The 16,053-nt window shown below is 40.8% G+C and overlaps 1 protein-coding gene across 4 annotated transcripts in view; it reads left to right on the forward strand.

Moving 5' to 3' along the window:
* Window positions 1-14,623, forward strand: part of JAKMIP2 (janus kinase and microtubule interacting protein 2) — a 67,795-nt gene extending 53,172 nt beyond the window's left edge. For 2 of the 4 annotated variants that reach the window (XM_076349779.1, XM_076349780.1), the window contains exons 17-22: window positions 594-662; window positions 1,740-1,817; window positions 2,701-2,904; window positions 4,554-4,619; window positions 6,210-6,282; window positions 11,944-14,623. In XM_076349779.1, the coding sequence (XP_076205894.1) occupies window positions 594-662; window positions 1,740-1,817; window positions 2,701-2,904; window positions 4,554-4,619; window positions 6,210-6,260 (468 nt within the window). In that variant the 3' untranslated portion in view covers window positions 6,261-6,282; window positions 11,944-14,623. Of the gene's footprint in view, window positions 1-593; window positions 663-1,739; window positions 1,818-2,700; window positions 2,905-4,553; window positions 4,620-6,209; window positions 6,283-10,082; window positions 10,234-11,943 lie in introns of all 4 variants that reach the window. The other 2 variants (XR_012996339.1, XM_076349781.1) reach the window with 2 other exon arrangements.
* The last annotated feature ends 1,430 nt before the right edge of the window (window positions 14,624-16,053 follow it).

The raw sequence follows: 16,053 nt of genomic DNA on the forward strand, positions 1-16,053 counted from the left end.
TAAACTGAATGAGGAAACCATCCGACATTTAAGCCATAATTAGTTACAGCATGGGATTTCTAGTCCTGAGATTTCCAAAGCTTTTGAAGGGATCCACATGCAAAATTTCCACTGAAAGTATGCGTCTAAGTTCCTTGTTTTGGAAATTAAAAAGAAAGCGAGGGTTGGTTAAAATTGCTTTCTGTGGCTCAAATGCAGCACACAATTTGTCAACATGACAGCTTCCAAGGATTCTACTCAACAATTCCTCCTCTGCAAAGGTAATTGCCATCTACCCAGTTATTTTTGAGATGCTAGAGCCCCATCGTGGGCCCTTATCCATGGGATGAAATGGGTTCCCTGTCCATCCAAGGAAGCGTGCTTTTCCATCTTCCAGTGATCCAGTAATGGTGATCCTCTTGCTGCTTCTCTGTCAAGTGCTACCTACAGACATCGTGGCTGCCCCTGTCACAGGAGAACAGCCTCAAGATAGGTTCAGAACTAGCAACAGGTTACTAAAAATAGACTAACAAGATGCCATAGATGTCGCACTTGCCCCTGCTCATGTGCCTAGAAAACACAGCAGGTTACAGCTCTCATTGTCTTCCTTCCAGTGGATCCAGCAGATTGAGGGAGCTGAAGCTGCTCTGCATCAGAAGATGATGGAACTGGAAAGTGATATGGTAAGCAAACTTTCCTTAATACACATTTTAGGGGCAAGACACTGAGTGTGTCACATTTACTTGGTGTGCCAAAAGATAACTAAAAAGGTCTTTCGACAAATTAAGTATTCAGGCTTTCTCTGATTATTGGTGAATCCATAAAATTGTTACTAGTCTGGTTCACATGCAACAGCAGAATAACATAGAAACAGAAACAGTGAAGGTTTGAAAACTTTCTCTCTCTTTCCGTGAGGATGACTGTTTAAAAGTACAGAGGGCTCAAAGGTTGCTCAGTGATTTTCAGAGATGTAAATGACCGCACTCTTTGTCTCATAAGATTCACAGTCTAAACATCAGCTGTTGTATCACATTTTATTCAATACCAGTATGTGGGAAACTAGTGAATTATCACGCTGTTTTCTTTCATTACATTTTAAGCCCATACCATCCTAAAGGCAAAACATTCACAGCTGAACTGAAGTTGCTATAGCACCAGTAAAGTTAGTACCTTACCCTATTCTTATTCTAGTTAATGGAAGTAACCTACAAGATGAACAAGCATAACTACATGAGTTGGATAGCTGTAGTGGTTTACATTCTGTTCCTATGGTATGTCTGTACTTGAGTCAATTCAGCTTAAGGTAGGCTGAGAAGTTAAAGCACAGCAGCTTCCCCCAGATAATGTGAACATGAATATGCCTGTTTAGTTCCCGTTTAGTTTACTGCACTTTCACACTTCCAAAATAAGAGAAAGCACAAAAGGACTTGCCTCCTCTGGCATCATGGACATCTTTAGAAAAATCACACAGAAACTCCTAATTTACACTACTGAAATGCTAAGCGATATCACTGAAGTCAACAAAGAGGTGATGGATTTAGTTCCATGTAGATCAGATGTATTATTATACAAAAGCAACCCACAGCTATTTTCCCTTCCTTCTTTTCTAGCTGAGTCAGATAATAACTCCGTAGAGTGTCAGCTGAAGACCAGTCTCCTAGTCCTGCCTGAGTCAGATATCTGTAGTTGATTTAATAAAACTTCCCAAAGTATTTTGAGTAACTAATTAATTTTTCTGTCCAAATGATCCTTCATTGTAGGAGCAATTTTGCAAAATAAAAGGTTATTTGGAGGAAGAATTAGACTACAGGAAGCAAGCTCTTGACCAAGCATACATGGTATGTACAAAGGAAATTCTACAGCACATACTGGCCAGCACTGTGACAGGACACAGACTCCTGTTGGATCAGGAAGAGAGGTTTTTGCTTTTTTCTTAGTATCTTTTTTAATATATTTGTTTTTTCCCATTCTTCTGATGCACTACCATGCAATCTGCACAGCTTCAACACGACACCTAGCTTTTTCATGTCACAAAAAGGCAGATCTCCTGAAGTCTGGAACTCTTCTGTCAGTTAAAGGCAGATATTGCTCATTAATGTCAGCTTGTCCAACTGGAGTCAGTGCAACCAACTGGAACTCAGATCTGGAATCTTGGCCGTTTTGCACATGTCATAGCAAGAAGACAATATGCCACAAAAAGCAGGAGTTCCTGCTATAAACACTGCTATATCAAATTGTGATATATAGGTCTGATAACTGGCTGTGCAAGTTCATCATGTTTGGTTTGTCAAGTTGATGAGAATGCTCATTGATTAGCAGGAATAAGAGCACAGTAGTCTGACAGTGACCTTCAATCTTTCCTCTTTTGTTTTTTAGCACATTGGGTCAGAATTTTAGAATTGGTGAAATATTCATCTTTACACTTACAAAATGGGTATGAAAATTCTATCCAACTCCTAATCATCTATTAGCTGCTTAAAAAAAAAAGTCAAACTGAGGGATTTCAGTGAAAATTAGTATTAAAATATTTTAAAAATAAAAGTTCATATCCTTTTGTCAAAACACTGAACCATTTTGAGTTCCGTTTTTCACTTTTTTGCACACTTGAGCACAGGGACCACCTCTCATGCAGGCACCTGAATCTGCCACCAACCCCCCAGTTCCCACTGTGTTTTAAACAATGTTTCATCTCTAATTGGCTTTTGGTATTGCATCAACCAGAGGATCCAGGAGCTTGAAGCCACCTTGTACAATGCTTTGCAGCAAGAAACGGTGATAAAGTTTGGGGAACTACTCACTGAAAAACAGCAGGAAGAGCTGAGGACAGCAGTAGAAAAGCTAAGACGTCAGATGCTGAGGAAGAGCAGAGAATATGATTGCCAGATTCTTCAGGAGAGGATGGAGCTGCTCCAGCAGGCTCATCAAGTAAGAAAAAGGAATGATGCACATGCGTATCTACTCAGCTTTGCTGTATAAGAACATAAGCTGAGGTCAAATTTAGGCAAGCTCCAGGTCATGAGGGAGCCTGGCATCTAGTTTTTTGAGTTGTTTCATACTTTGTGTCTTTACTGTGTACACAAACACATGTGATATTAGTTTGTGGAGTATTGTTTTGGCACATTTTGAGTCTTAAAATTCTAAACCGAAGTTTTAATCCAGAATTCTGTCTGCATGAATCTAGCTTTGTAATAAAAATGGTCACCCCTAGTTATTGGACTGGACACAAGAGGAACTGTATGAATGTTTCTGGCTCGTGTTACACAGGAGAGCTATCTGTTTTTCGACACTTCTGCTCTGTCCCTCCCCGAGAGTGGTCAGCTGTTACGTTTCACTGCTGAGATACAGTACTACATTTCACGTTCAAAGACCAGCGTTTGCTGCTGTGCAAGCTGTGAGGTCCCAGAGCAAAATGGCAAACAGTCACAGCATGCTGATTAATGTGACAGGTGCACAATGAAACCAAACTTACTCAAACGTTTATGGGAATAAGAGAGAAAGCATATGCCCAGTGGTTAGGGTTTCTGGTTCACAGGAAGACTTAGTTTTCACAGCCCTGCCTGATCCTGAGTTGGAGACTTGAGGCTGGGTCCACCCTTACTTCTTCTTACCAGGCCTTTGCAACGTGAGGAGCTTCTTGATTTCAGCCATGACACTGCCCTGATTAACACTGCCACAGCGGCTCTGGCTTCTTTGAACAACTCTTAGCCTCTGTTGCAGATGGGGTTGGGAAAGGCTGAGAGGCAAGGAAAGGAAGAGGTAGTGTTTGAAAGCTGCCATTAAGCTAAGTCATCTCATCTCCAGACAATTAGGAAGATGGTCACAGAGGTGCCATCTGCTCTCCAGGTGCCAGGGCCTCCAGGTGTCTCCTGGTTTGCCTCTTTGGATCTCTGCTGTTTGCTGACCAGCTGTCTTATGCCCTGACTAAACAGAGAAAAGATACTGAGGTTCAAGGTCTCATTTTTCATACTTAGTAGTTCTGTTAACTGTCCTGTGGGATCTCTCTACCCAAAAGAAAGTCAAAGAGGGCCAAAAGTTTAACTCATGTTACATAATTTTTCTAGAAATACCTAGCTCTGCTAAAACTATACCTTGTCTATAAGTTACATATATCCCGATTGCCACAGAATCAATGTTTTCATAGTATTGTATACATTTATAATTTCAAATCTAATAACAGCACTTTAATCCTCTTTCAACACATCAAACTGTGAGAAATCTTAATGAATCATGATATAATTCTAAAGAGCGTAACCATGATCTTATACTTTCCATCTAATTAACACAGGATTAATATAAAATAGATAATATGAAACAGATCCACTATTGCTATTAATTTTCAGCATTTGAGGATACAGTCACATATGCAGTAGCATATTTTGAGCAGTTTTACACCTGGTAAAGTTGTGGTTAGGCAGGGTTAGTGGATGGAGTCATGGTACTACACAAGATTATCCCTGCCAAAGAAATGGATTTGTTAATTTCTAGCCTTTTGGCACTTGGAACATTAAGTTACTTGTTCAGCGGAGCAAACTTACTGAGAATTTACTCTAGATGCTTTCTTTTCTGATTTCCAGAGGATCCGAGATTTAGAAGATAAAACTGACATCCAAAAGAGACAAATTAAGGATCTGGAGGAAAAGGTTGGTTCTGTTACGCTTCTGAAGTATGCTTTTTTGAAAGTAATGACCTAGTTCTCTTGAACTACATGACCTTTTTGTTTAGCTGAATCAGCTGGACCTGTTGGTGGTGTTCTACTATGCTTCCTTTTCAATTTGTGTTTCAGTATATACGGACTTTAATCTTAGAGTCTCCTCCGCAACTTTTCATTTTAGGAAATAATGCCAAACACTTTTAATTATGGTGAATGATATTGTACCAAATGATGAAGCCTTTACTTGGCTGTTAAATGCTGTGTTGGTAGACAGGCAGTACTTCCATTAAAGGCAAGGTGAAGCTAGCAAGCAGGAAGGACTGAATGAAACTGAGTGAAGATTTGAAGCTTGTCCTTATCTGGCGGGACAAGGAAACTCAGGTTCTGATGCTATCCTCTTTACTGAAGCTTGTAATTGACTATGCAATATAAATACGGTACCAGAATCTTGCCCTTAAACTGAACTGTCAAAGAACTATAATACATATTCTTTATATGTATTTTATATACATACACACACATATACACAGACACTCTCTCTAAAAATATGCACTGCATTTTTTTAGTGAATAAGGCCAATTCTGTCACATTGAGTTTTGCTACTTGTAGATAGGTTAGATAGGATTGTTGAAAAAAGATCATAGCATGGGCACAGCGTACTGCTACCAATACTGTCTTTTCTAGAAATGTCAGACTGGTGTAAGATGCATCTCCAGTGGCAGCCTTGCCAACATACTTATATTAGTCAATATCAATGTCCGTGTGTAAACTCTAATGTGAAATAATGGCTATAATAGTACAATGACAGTAGTGCTAATGAGCCCTTTCAGTTTATATGTACGTTCCTAAAGTGAAACAAGTGGGCATGATGCAAAACTTGATACGCATAATTCTTCCCACTTTTCTGCCAATATTTTTGTGATACCAGGACTCGGTGTCTTTCTTTCTAATATATATAACTTGGAAAAATAACAGATGATAATCTGTGATGAAAATAAAAAAAAAAAAAGCAAAATTTATGTCATGGTCAAATGGAGACCTTGGAGACTTTTTAGTGTCAATTTTCAAAAAAGCTTTCGACTCACAAAAATCCACATCTCTGAAGACAATGCATTCATGATAAAATGAGACATCCAAAAACTGATTATTAAACATTTAATGGTTAGGGTTTGATATTATGTGCGCGTGTGTGTGTATGTATATATATATACATACATATATATATTCATATTCCCAGGCTATTTCCAGCACGGATTGCAGGCACTGTTTTTTAATACACTTAACATTACCCATGCTATTTTTGATATCCAGCTTTGTGACTTCAGTCAACCCATGGTGGTTCATAGTGACAGTTATACCTCAGGCTTTCAATATGGTGCCAATTGTAATTCATCACCAAAATTAATGGGATCTGTCTTCTAAGCCTGGGAGGTGGTATGGTACTTACAGAAGTAACTAGGGAAATACAGTGTTTTTGAATGCATAGTTATTCTAATTGTCCTACAGAGTGCAAAAATAATCCTGATGCTTACAATGCCATGACCTTTAGTTTTTATGCAATCTTCTTTTTCTTCTGCAGTTTCTATTTCTATTCTTGTTCTTCTCTCTTGCCTTTATTCTTTGGCCTTGATGTCAATGTGCCTCTTGGAAAGGTAAGACTATTTTATTTATTTCCTCAAAGCTAGCACTTCTTGCACAGAGCTGAGGATCACATCCTTGTGTGTTCTTGTGTATGTCTGGAGTCAGAGAATTCAGCAGGTCGTTGTCAATTTGTAATAGTTCACAATGGAGGGTCGTCACACTGCTGAGTTGCCACAGGGAGTTGCAGTCAGACCAACAGCATCCAACATACTTGTAAGTGAATTGCCAAAGCTTGCTGGTGATACTATACTACTCAGGATTGTAAAAATAAAAGCTAACAAGAATTTCACAGTATCAAATAGCCAAGAGAATTGCAGGTGAAATTCAATGTTGATGTTTGCAAAGTGATGCAGATGGAAAACAGTTACAAATCTCAACCATATACACACTATGATGGGCTCTGAACTGACACTCAGGAAATAGATCAGGAGGTTATAACAGGTAGAGCTCAGTGCCCAGATGTAGGAGAGATACAAAGAAGGGCAAGGAAGAATGATCAGCTGCTGAGAGACAGAAAGAGGGAGACAGAGCGACAGAAGGATTTTTCTGGCTCAGAAAGCAAGATGCTGTTAAAAGGAGAAATGGGAGAGGTCTAGAAAATTTGTCATAGGATGGATGGATGGATTGCTGTCATTCACTGTCTCCTCCAGTACAAGCAATTATCATGTAATAAGTTTAAAGTAAACAAAAATTGATAGTTAATGATGTAGGATGTAAAGAAGTCTTTGCCACAGCATGCTTAGCAGCTGAAAGTTCAGAGTTCAAAAAGCAATGTGAAGATGGGGAAACAAATCAGGGAACTATAATGTGCATGGCCTTCACGTTTTTCCCTCTGTGCCTAGCCACTTTCAGAACCAGGATGCTGGGCTAGGAGGATCTTTCTTCTGATCCAGGATACAGAAGTAGAACATAGCCTAGATAATGTTATGTTAAAGACTCAAGAACATGTAATTACAGATCAAAGTTTTCTGATTTGGGGACAGACCCATACCATTAAATTTCTCACTGTATCTCTTGGCTCTGGTTTGAGCTATGTCAATGAATAAATTCTTCTGCCTTGCACTTGAGGCAAGCTGAGAATACAGTTGTGTGTGAAAGACGTTTTGCCATGCCCTTCCACCATTTGTACTAGCTCAGCCTTGTGCTTCCAGGTGCAATTCAAGGTATTGATTATAACTAAGTGACAGGGGTCCAGTTTGGTGGGTTCTCCTTTTCCCTCTAAAGAAAAGCCCCCTACTTTGTGCTTCATTTCAGTTAGATCAAGGATTTCTTTTGCAGTTTTGTGCTGATACAGAGACAACTCTCAGAATTAGCTACATCAACTGGAATCCACTGCCTCCTTGGCTGGCCAGAGCTCAAAATGAATGTTTTCATGGGCTGAGGCAGCAATATCCATGTAGGTTGGGCTGAAGGGGGGATGAACCATAGGAAAGAATCAGAGGAATGTGGACAGATCAGTGATCACGGCTCTTGTAAACAATGGCCAATATCATTATAGAGTTGCTGCTATTTAAAACATACTGCCTTGTCCAGCGAACATTAAACAGATTAAGTTATGACTGCATACTTATTAATGTTCCTGCCGCAGGATTTCTGGGAACCATCTCACAGGAGCTGTGAGATATTTTGAGTGGCCATGACTGGTGAAAACTTGATTTTACAGTTTCTTGCTTATTCATAGCGCAGAAAAAAATCAGAAAGTCTTCTGAAACAGCCAAATTATGTATAGGCTAATTTTAAGAAGCCAAAATTTTCACAATACACAGTAATAGCAAATAATTTTATATGACTGTGTCTTTTGCTGTACCACAGAATCATGAGTCCAGAACAAGCAACCAACCTAGAGGGAGAGTCAAAAAAAAAAACAAAACCCAAACCCCAAACCAACAAAAAAACCACAAAAAAACCCCACTTGTATTTAAGGTGCACCCTGAAAACTCACGGGAACTGATAGTGACATTTGCAAGAACCTGTCTGTGTGAGTTTTTCCCATTTGCCTATACTGTTGTCCTTTTTCAGTTTCTATCACAGCTATGATAAAGTCCTTGTGAAGCATATGAGAAAAAACTGGAGCAGTAAGAGGTTCGGAATTTTCTGTATATACAGTTTGCACCTATATTTTCCACCTGTATGGGTATGGAATTGGTTTTCTATTGAGTATTTGCCTCTTCTGGTGCAGCTACAGAATTAGTAAGAAGCTTACACATCCTAATTTTACCAATGTTGGTATCAGCTATGGTGGAAGAAAAATAAGAAACTGGGGGGTTTCTTATTCCTTTGACAATGTGCCTCAAAAGAGGCACATCCCTTGCTCAGTTTAGGTCACCTTGATTAAAAATGCATTCATGACATTAAACTACTGAACAGTTTTTCCTAACCACATCTCTTGTAAGATGGAGCACCCAGTAAAGTCTTTGCAGCAGAGCATGCATCCCGAGAAATACAAATTAAAATTTTCATTAATATTAGAACTCATCAGGAAATGTTGTCTTCCTGATTTTTTTAATTGTTTTTAGTTTTGAAAGGAATTTTTTTCAGAAGTTTAAAAAACCCTCAGTGATCAATGCAAATGCCAAAAAGATCCACAAAAATGCATAAAAATAATTTTTGTTTATAGAGATGACATTTTTTCATTAGAAAAGAAAAAGATGATTCACATGAAAAATTTAATCCACCTGTAATTAAACTTAGAATAGGAAATCCCTAGTCCCAGGACAAAAATGTCAATGTATGCTTCCTGAGGCTGTATGCATGGTTTTGGTATGCCAGCACAGAAGAGAAAGGGAGGCAAACTGAGAATTACAGACACAACATGGATGAGTCACTTAGCTTTTCAGGAATTACAGGTATATACCAGTGTCTCTTGAAATAAGCATTTCCTAAAATAGAAAAAAACCCCACGTAGTATTCTGACATCGGAATTCCAGCAGTGCTGATTAAGTCTTTGTCTTGGAGCCTGTGAAAATATCTCAAGTGCCCTGTAACATTTCAGTGTCTGCATGCTAAGAAAAAACATGTTTTAACAGCCTCACAATTAGCTCTGCAATGTATTCACTGGCAGACTGAATTCTTTGTTGCAGAGGAGCCATTCCTTCCCTCTTCTCAAAGCAGGAAGGGGAGAACTGCACATATAAAAGGAGAAGAATCAGGACCATCAAAAAAGTACAACAAAACTTCCACATTTGCTGATAAAACTTATGCTCTTTTGGCCTAATTTGAGGGCGGGCGTTGGCTGGTTAGAAAAGCTAATGAGGTGTTTAAGGTCAGAACTCTAGATTCCTCCTAAAATTCTAGCAGATTTATTATTATTCACTTGCAGTCATTCTTCTACCTGCATGTGGCTGCTGGGTCACATCTAGCACAAGCTCTCCGCTAATTTGATGCACTCGTCACTGGCACATGCATTGAAAAGGACTAATAGTCAAAAGAAATGTAAGCATTTTTCTGCCCCCCTTTAGGGCTGGCAGGACTGTCACAGCTGCAACGGAACCAGAGCAGCATCGAGGCCGACTTCATTGCTGGGGTTTTACATAGATCCCTTAGGGACTGTGCCAAGACTTCACTTCCCTCTCCCCCCTCCCCCCCAGCCCAGTCTCTTTCAATAGGTTTTCTGCTTGTTTTAAACAACATCTAAGGTTTAGCAGGTGTAAATCCCTTTGGTGTAACTTCACTGAGCCCAGGAAGGCTGCTTTTACTACAAAGCCAACATGAGAAGAGTTTCGCTCACTGGATTCACTGTTGCTCCATAGAGGCTGGCCCCAGGAGCACACGAGGGTCTAGTTTGAATGACTTGTGTCTCTATTCCACATAGAGAGGACGAGAAGCATCAGAGCGCGCTGAAATGTGGTTTACAGCCCTGGAGAGCCTGCTGGTGTGTTGTGCCACTCCTAGGACCACCCAGGACATGAATGATTCTTTTGACTTTCCCATCCTGCTTTTGCATGTTTGGTTATGAATGTCAGGTAGGGAACAAGAAGATGGATTACTGTGAGCTGAATGGCAGAGGAAGTAGCCATGACAGTGGTGGAGATATAGTGATGTAGAGAATGGGACATTGCCTGTGAAAATAGAAAAATCTTAAGGATGAGTTGTTGGGGGGGGATATATAAACTCAATGCTTTTCCAGAGGATCTGCATTGCTGTGAACTCCCTTGAACTGTAAAGACAGCTGCAGCAGGCCCAGCATCACAGCAAGCATGGTATTTGTAGGGTGTTTTACCAAGGCAAGTCACTCTACAAGTGCAAAGCATCAAGTCTTGTAGCAATTCCTCAAAAATAAGGCGATGGTAAGCAGCTGTTAGCTCCTCATCCCCTGCCTTCAGGGGAATGATGAAGACTGATCCCAGTCTTCACCCCCTCCATTTCCCTCCACGGGACCCTCACCCCTCCATACCTGAGGGGAAATCTTGACACAGAAGCAATTTGGGAATGGTGTTGGCAAGATTGAGAGGGATTTTAGCAAGGTTGTATTTTCTGAGGGTGGAATACATGGAATCAGAGAGAATAACTAACATTGATTTGTGTTTCCCATTCACTTTAAAAACCACCTGCTTACCCAGGTGACTTTGACATTTGAAGTAACTCAGCAAAGGTGAGCATGGCATGGGGAGTATGCCATCAGCATTTCTGGTTCTTAGAACTACTGAGATATGTCATCGGGGGGATCTTTGCAAAATTGCTTTACTTCCACTGGATGCAAGTTAACTTTGTTAACCTTATCATAAGAGCCTCCAAACGGATCCTTGATAAAACAACAAAAAAAAGCACAACGCATCCTTGAAATGAATCTAGGGAGCCATCTGATGATGAAAGGTCTTTGATTTTGTTCGTGCCTTGCTGCAGTTTATCCTTTACCGACCTTTTAACTAGCTGAGAGCAAACCACAATGCAATCGCAGATGATACGTTCTGGTTTCTTTCTCTCTCAGAGCGAGCACAGCACTCACTGCTGTACTTTTCAGATAAGGAAGGACAAGCATGAGTGAAACTATGTGCAGCAATATATAGTATCCAGACCAGAAGCTCTCTAATTCCTGTTTATGTGGGATTTTCCTACCTGCATTTTTTCTGTGCTTGTGAATATACACATTCACTTATTTGTGATCACATAAGGAAGTCCGGTCTGCATGGATTTTGCATTCAATGACTTTTACCATGTAGGCTTGAATGCTGAGAGGACAAAGACAAAATATGCCCTTTTTTCCCTGGTTTCAAACCTGAGAATCACAATTCTCTTCCATAGGTAAGGAAGGCTTCCTTGGAACAGGAGCAGTCTCTGTTTGCCATTGCTGCATTAGCCAAAGTTCTGGGGTTGCCCTGACACCACAAGCATATCAACTGCTGTCATGTCTCCTGTCACTAGTGAATTTTAGGCAGCTTTGGTTCAAGAGTTATTGAAACTGGTGCATAACTGTTCATCTGAAGATGCCCATGGGGACTTCTGTGGACCAGAGGGCTGTACTTTTGTAGGGTTAAATGGACAGGCTTGGCAAAATACTCACAATTTTCACAAATGCCTTTCATATGGACAAACAGAAACAGTTTAATGCTGATAGCTGTAAGAACAGACCTTTTCAACTTTCTGATTGATAGACTGCATCTTGTCAGCTGGGATAGGTAGGTAGAGGAACTCATCATTTATCTGATACAGATGTTGTTCTTTTTTTTTTTTAGAGTGCCCGACCACACAGATAAGTCCTTATAAAGGCAAATGCTTCCACCCCCCCGATGAAGAGAACATTGTTTACACCTATTTTAAAAAGTATAAAAATGAACAACCTGTAGCCAAGACTGCAACCACCTTGTATTTTAAAGCCATCACTCAAGATTTGTTACTTGACAGTTCCTGTCTAAAGCTATGATATATGCTGCACCTAATGAAATTCTATATGTTGAAATTACAAAAGGGGAAGAAAAATAAACTCTGAACCTACATCACTTAGAAAGAACTTAAAGGGAAGGAACCACTTTCAGCTGATCAAGTCAGTGTGTCTTGGGCATGGAACCAAAGTTAAAACAGAAAAATCTATCCCTGCTGTGCAGGGCAATCGTTTAAATGTGACACTGTCATCCCACGAATGGATCAAAAGTTAACAGGACAGAGCAGGAGACACACACACAAGCTGTGGAGAGATGCTGACAACAAAGCATTCAGTTTGAACTGTCTGGCTTTCTCACTGCAGGGACTCCTCTCACTCTTTGGTTTTAACCTCAGGAACAAATGACAGCTGCAATGTGGGGGGAAGAAAGGAAAAACGCATTCTGGTTTATTGCAGGATGGGCAGGACAGGGCACCACGTTTTGCGCTTGAAATCATAACAAAGCACCACCCTACTTGGCAAAGGAAGGGAAGAGGGTGTCTGGCGTAAGGAGAATTTCTGACAGAGTTGTAGCCTTATCTCTCTTCACCCTCCCTCCATGAAGAACAGCCTGTCTATTGTCAGATACTTTTCATACTCTTTAAAGACTGCCATTGAGATAATAATGACTATACTTGGTTTTACTATTTGAATAATACACCGAGGATCACTGGATTGGACCTACAGAGTAGCTTCTGAGAAAGAAAATAAATATGTTGGAGGGCAGAGGGGAAAAAGCCAAGCCCCTTGTCCACATGGTATGATCCACAAAGCATCAGCTTCCAACTGTTTTGTCCCAGCTTGGAACAAATGTTTTGGTTTGGCTTGTCAAACTGACTTTGTTAGCTGGCTTCCTGATCAATGACACACAAACCAAAAATGGGGAAAAGCTGTGTGAACACATCCTTATTAGAAGTAAGAATAAGTATTGCTAGTCTGTTTAGATTTTTCCACGGTTAAGAATAACTAGAAGTAGTTTGCATTTCAAAGCATTACTTACCTCTCTAATCACAAAGCCTGGAACCCAGTCCTGATGTCTCCCTGAGGCATCATAGGTCCATGCCCCCTGTAGTAAGAAACAAACCCTGAGGAGTGTCACACCTGCAGCAAACATTGCGAAGGTCCTGTGCCTGCTGGGAGCAAAGCAGCCAGCTGCACCCATCTTCCCTTTCCTCACTGATGTGCTGTATGAGCTAGGCATGACAATGCACTGCTCTGTGCCTCTGTTCTCATTTCCCTGGAAATGGAGTTGTGCCTGTTTAGACTTCAGGTTCCTGTGGCAAGGCTCCTTATTTGAGCTGTGTCTTCCACGATGGAGCCTTAATTTTAACTGGGAGAAACGGATGTCTGTATTACAAATAGAAAACTAAGGGCCAGAATACAGCCTGTGCATTACTTAAACCTTCAAAACAGGGCTCACATGTACCAACATCTTATGCAGACAGACTGTGCCCATCAGAAGCTTTAAAAGCGCTTTACAAAGAGTCTCTCCTTTGTTTGCTTGTTTATTTTTACAGATGAAGCAACTGAGGCACAAAGCAGTGAAGTAACTTGCCACGGCAACTCAGCAGGTCAAAAGCAGTTCCTCAGCCATAGCAGGGATGAAGTTTCTCTAGTATTGAGGATGCTGGCCCCTCACAGATATTTTTTGGCCAGAATAGCTTTTAATCATTAATGTCCATTCACCCAACTGGATTGCAATGCTGAGCTCCATCTCTCCACGAAGACTCCTAACATCCTCATTTCTTGCATGCCCTGATAACTGTGTTAAGCCTTCCATCAAAGGTTAGAAGCTATTAGCAAGTGCTTTTTTTCCTGCTCCTTAAAATTAATTTAAATTTCAGAATGACCACATCTTCTTGAAGCAGCCTGTTTCAGTCACGGGGTTTGCTGAATTCTGCACCAGCTGTATGTTTGTTGGTTCAGTTTTTTAAAAACAGGCTTGTAGGCAGATATGTTAAATGAATACAGGTACGTTGCATGCTCTTTGTTCAAATTCTTTTTCCCCCGCAGAAGAATCTGTGGATAAGGTTGGCCCAAACCTGCATGTGCTTTCCAAGAGTGCTGCTAGCAGTTCAGTCCTGAAACTCTGGAGTCAGGCCCTTTGAGAGTCTCATACCATACCTGTGACACCTTTAGATCGCTAAGCAACTTTACATGCATCTTGTTAGCTACAAAAAGGGGGTTTTCCTCTCTGGTTATTCCCTCTTCCCCCTCTCACTCTTTTTTCCTCTCTTGCAGCACCAGTTCATTTCATACCACTTGGCTGCAGTGTCCTGCGAGTAAATACAGGCTGGAAACTGTTTTCCCTAGTATTAGGGCCAGCAATTAAAACATTGAGCTCTTCTTGCAGAAAAATGAGCAGCACCTGTTTTCCATGACGGTGCAATAACTTCCACCTCTGCTTTGGATTAAAAAAAAAAAAAAAGGAGGACTAGAAACGTTTGTTTCAGGCAATCATAGGGAAGGTTCATGGCACAGATAGAAATACCTAATGGCAGGCTTCATCATTTAGGCCCTCTGAGCTGTGTTGTGCACATCTTACTTAATTTCTCTTATTTGCCTAATTTCCCCCCCGCCTTACTCTTATGTATACATAAGCATGCAGGTGCTCCGTTTCCAAGGGCTCAGGGTGGGGTGGGGGGTGGTAGACAGTCCACAGCTTATCTTGGTCTGCAAACTTGTAAAAGATTGCTGTATTCCCTACAGAGAGCTGAACAACAGCTGCTTTACTCTCCTTGCAGCGTAACATAAGCCGTGCCTAAAACACACTTGCTGATATGAGTAATACAAACTTTCTGCTGTCAGCTAGATCAAAATGAGTTTGATGTTTGTGTGTATATATATATACATGTATCTATATATAGTATATATGTATATGTACATATATATGCATATATCTGTTCCCTATTGTATATAGTAAATCGTTGCTAGAGCTTATGAAAGTATACTTCTAATCTAGATGTGGGGAACTGAATCTAGACTTGTTTAGCTGCCACAACTGGTACACTCCTCGTGGTTTAGTTTTACATCTCATGGGAAACTAGCTTTTGGATGTTTTTCTGGGGTCTCCCCCCTTCTCTGCCCTGAAGCTGTTTATCCAGGGCTTTCTGCTGTTCCTGACATTCATTGAGGCAAAGTATTGAGAATCCTCCCTCAAATTAGTCACTGCAGCCAACCTCCCCTCCCCAAAACCAACCAGCAAAATAAATATCAATTTTTTGCAGCCTTTGAGGACAGCAGATGTGGCCCTGGATTCCTCCCACCCATCCGTCCTAGGCTGTAGCAGGAGTACCAGCACTCCAGGCTATCCATACCATTAGACCAGTCGATGAGCCACATAATGTAGTGCGGGTCAGCTTGACCAGAATCTGACTTGCTGCTTTTTCTCCACTGACCAAGTCAGGAGATTTTGAAGACTATTCTTTCAATTTAAGCACTTCAGGTGGGGGCCTAGTTAGGCGAGATCAATTTAGGCAATTGGGGTTGCAGATGGAAGTAGGGCTTCTTACAGTATTATCAGCCTGGCTCACAGCTCCATCCTCTGTTGTTGGTGTGCCTGGAGGACCACAGAGACTTTTTTGTAGGTGTGCTTCATTTTCCAGCTCCCTGCCTTCATTGCAGCGGAAAACATCCTCTCAACTCCCAAAGCTTTCTGTTTCATGGCATCCCATGAGGACTGAATAGGCCAGGCTCTCCTCGCTAGGGCAAGGTTCAATAAACAGCCACACAGTTGCTGGTGATTCAAAGGGTTTTTTATTTTCCCCTGCCCTCTCTCACATCAGCACCTGTGTGTTTTTATATATAATTTTTGTTCCCAGTTTTTTTGGTGTCTATTCCAGAACAGAATTGTAAATGACTTGGCAGAATGACCCTTTGATAAACACTGGACATGTATCTGTACTATATGTATTAACGTGTAGAA

This window comes from Aptenodytes patagonicus, chromosome 12 (assembly GCF_965638725.1).
Source record: "Aptenodytes patagonicus chromosome 12, bAptPat1.pri.cur, whole genome shotgun sequence".
Lineage (NCBI taxonomy): Eukaryota > Metazoa > Chordata > Aves > Sphenisciformes > Spheniscidae > Aptenodytes > Aptenodytes patagonicus.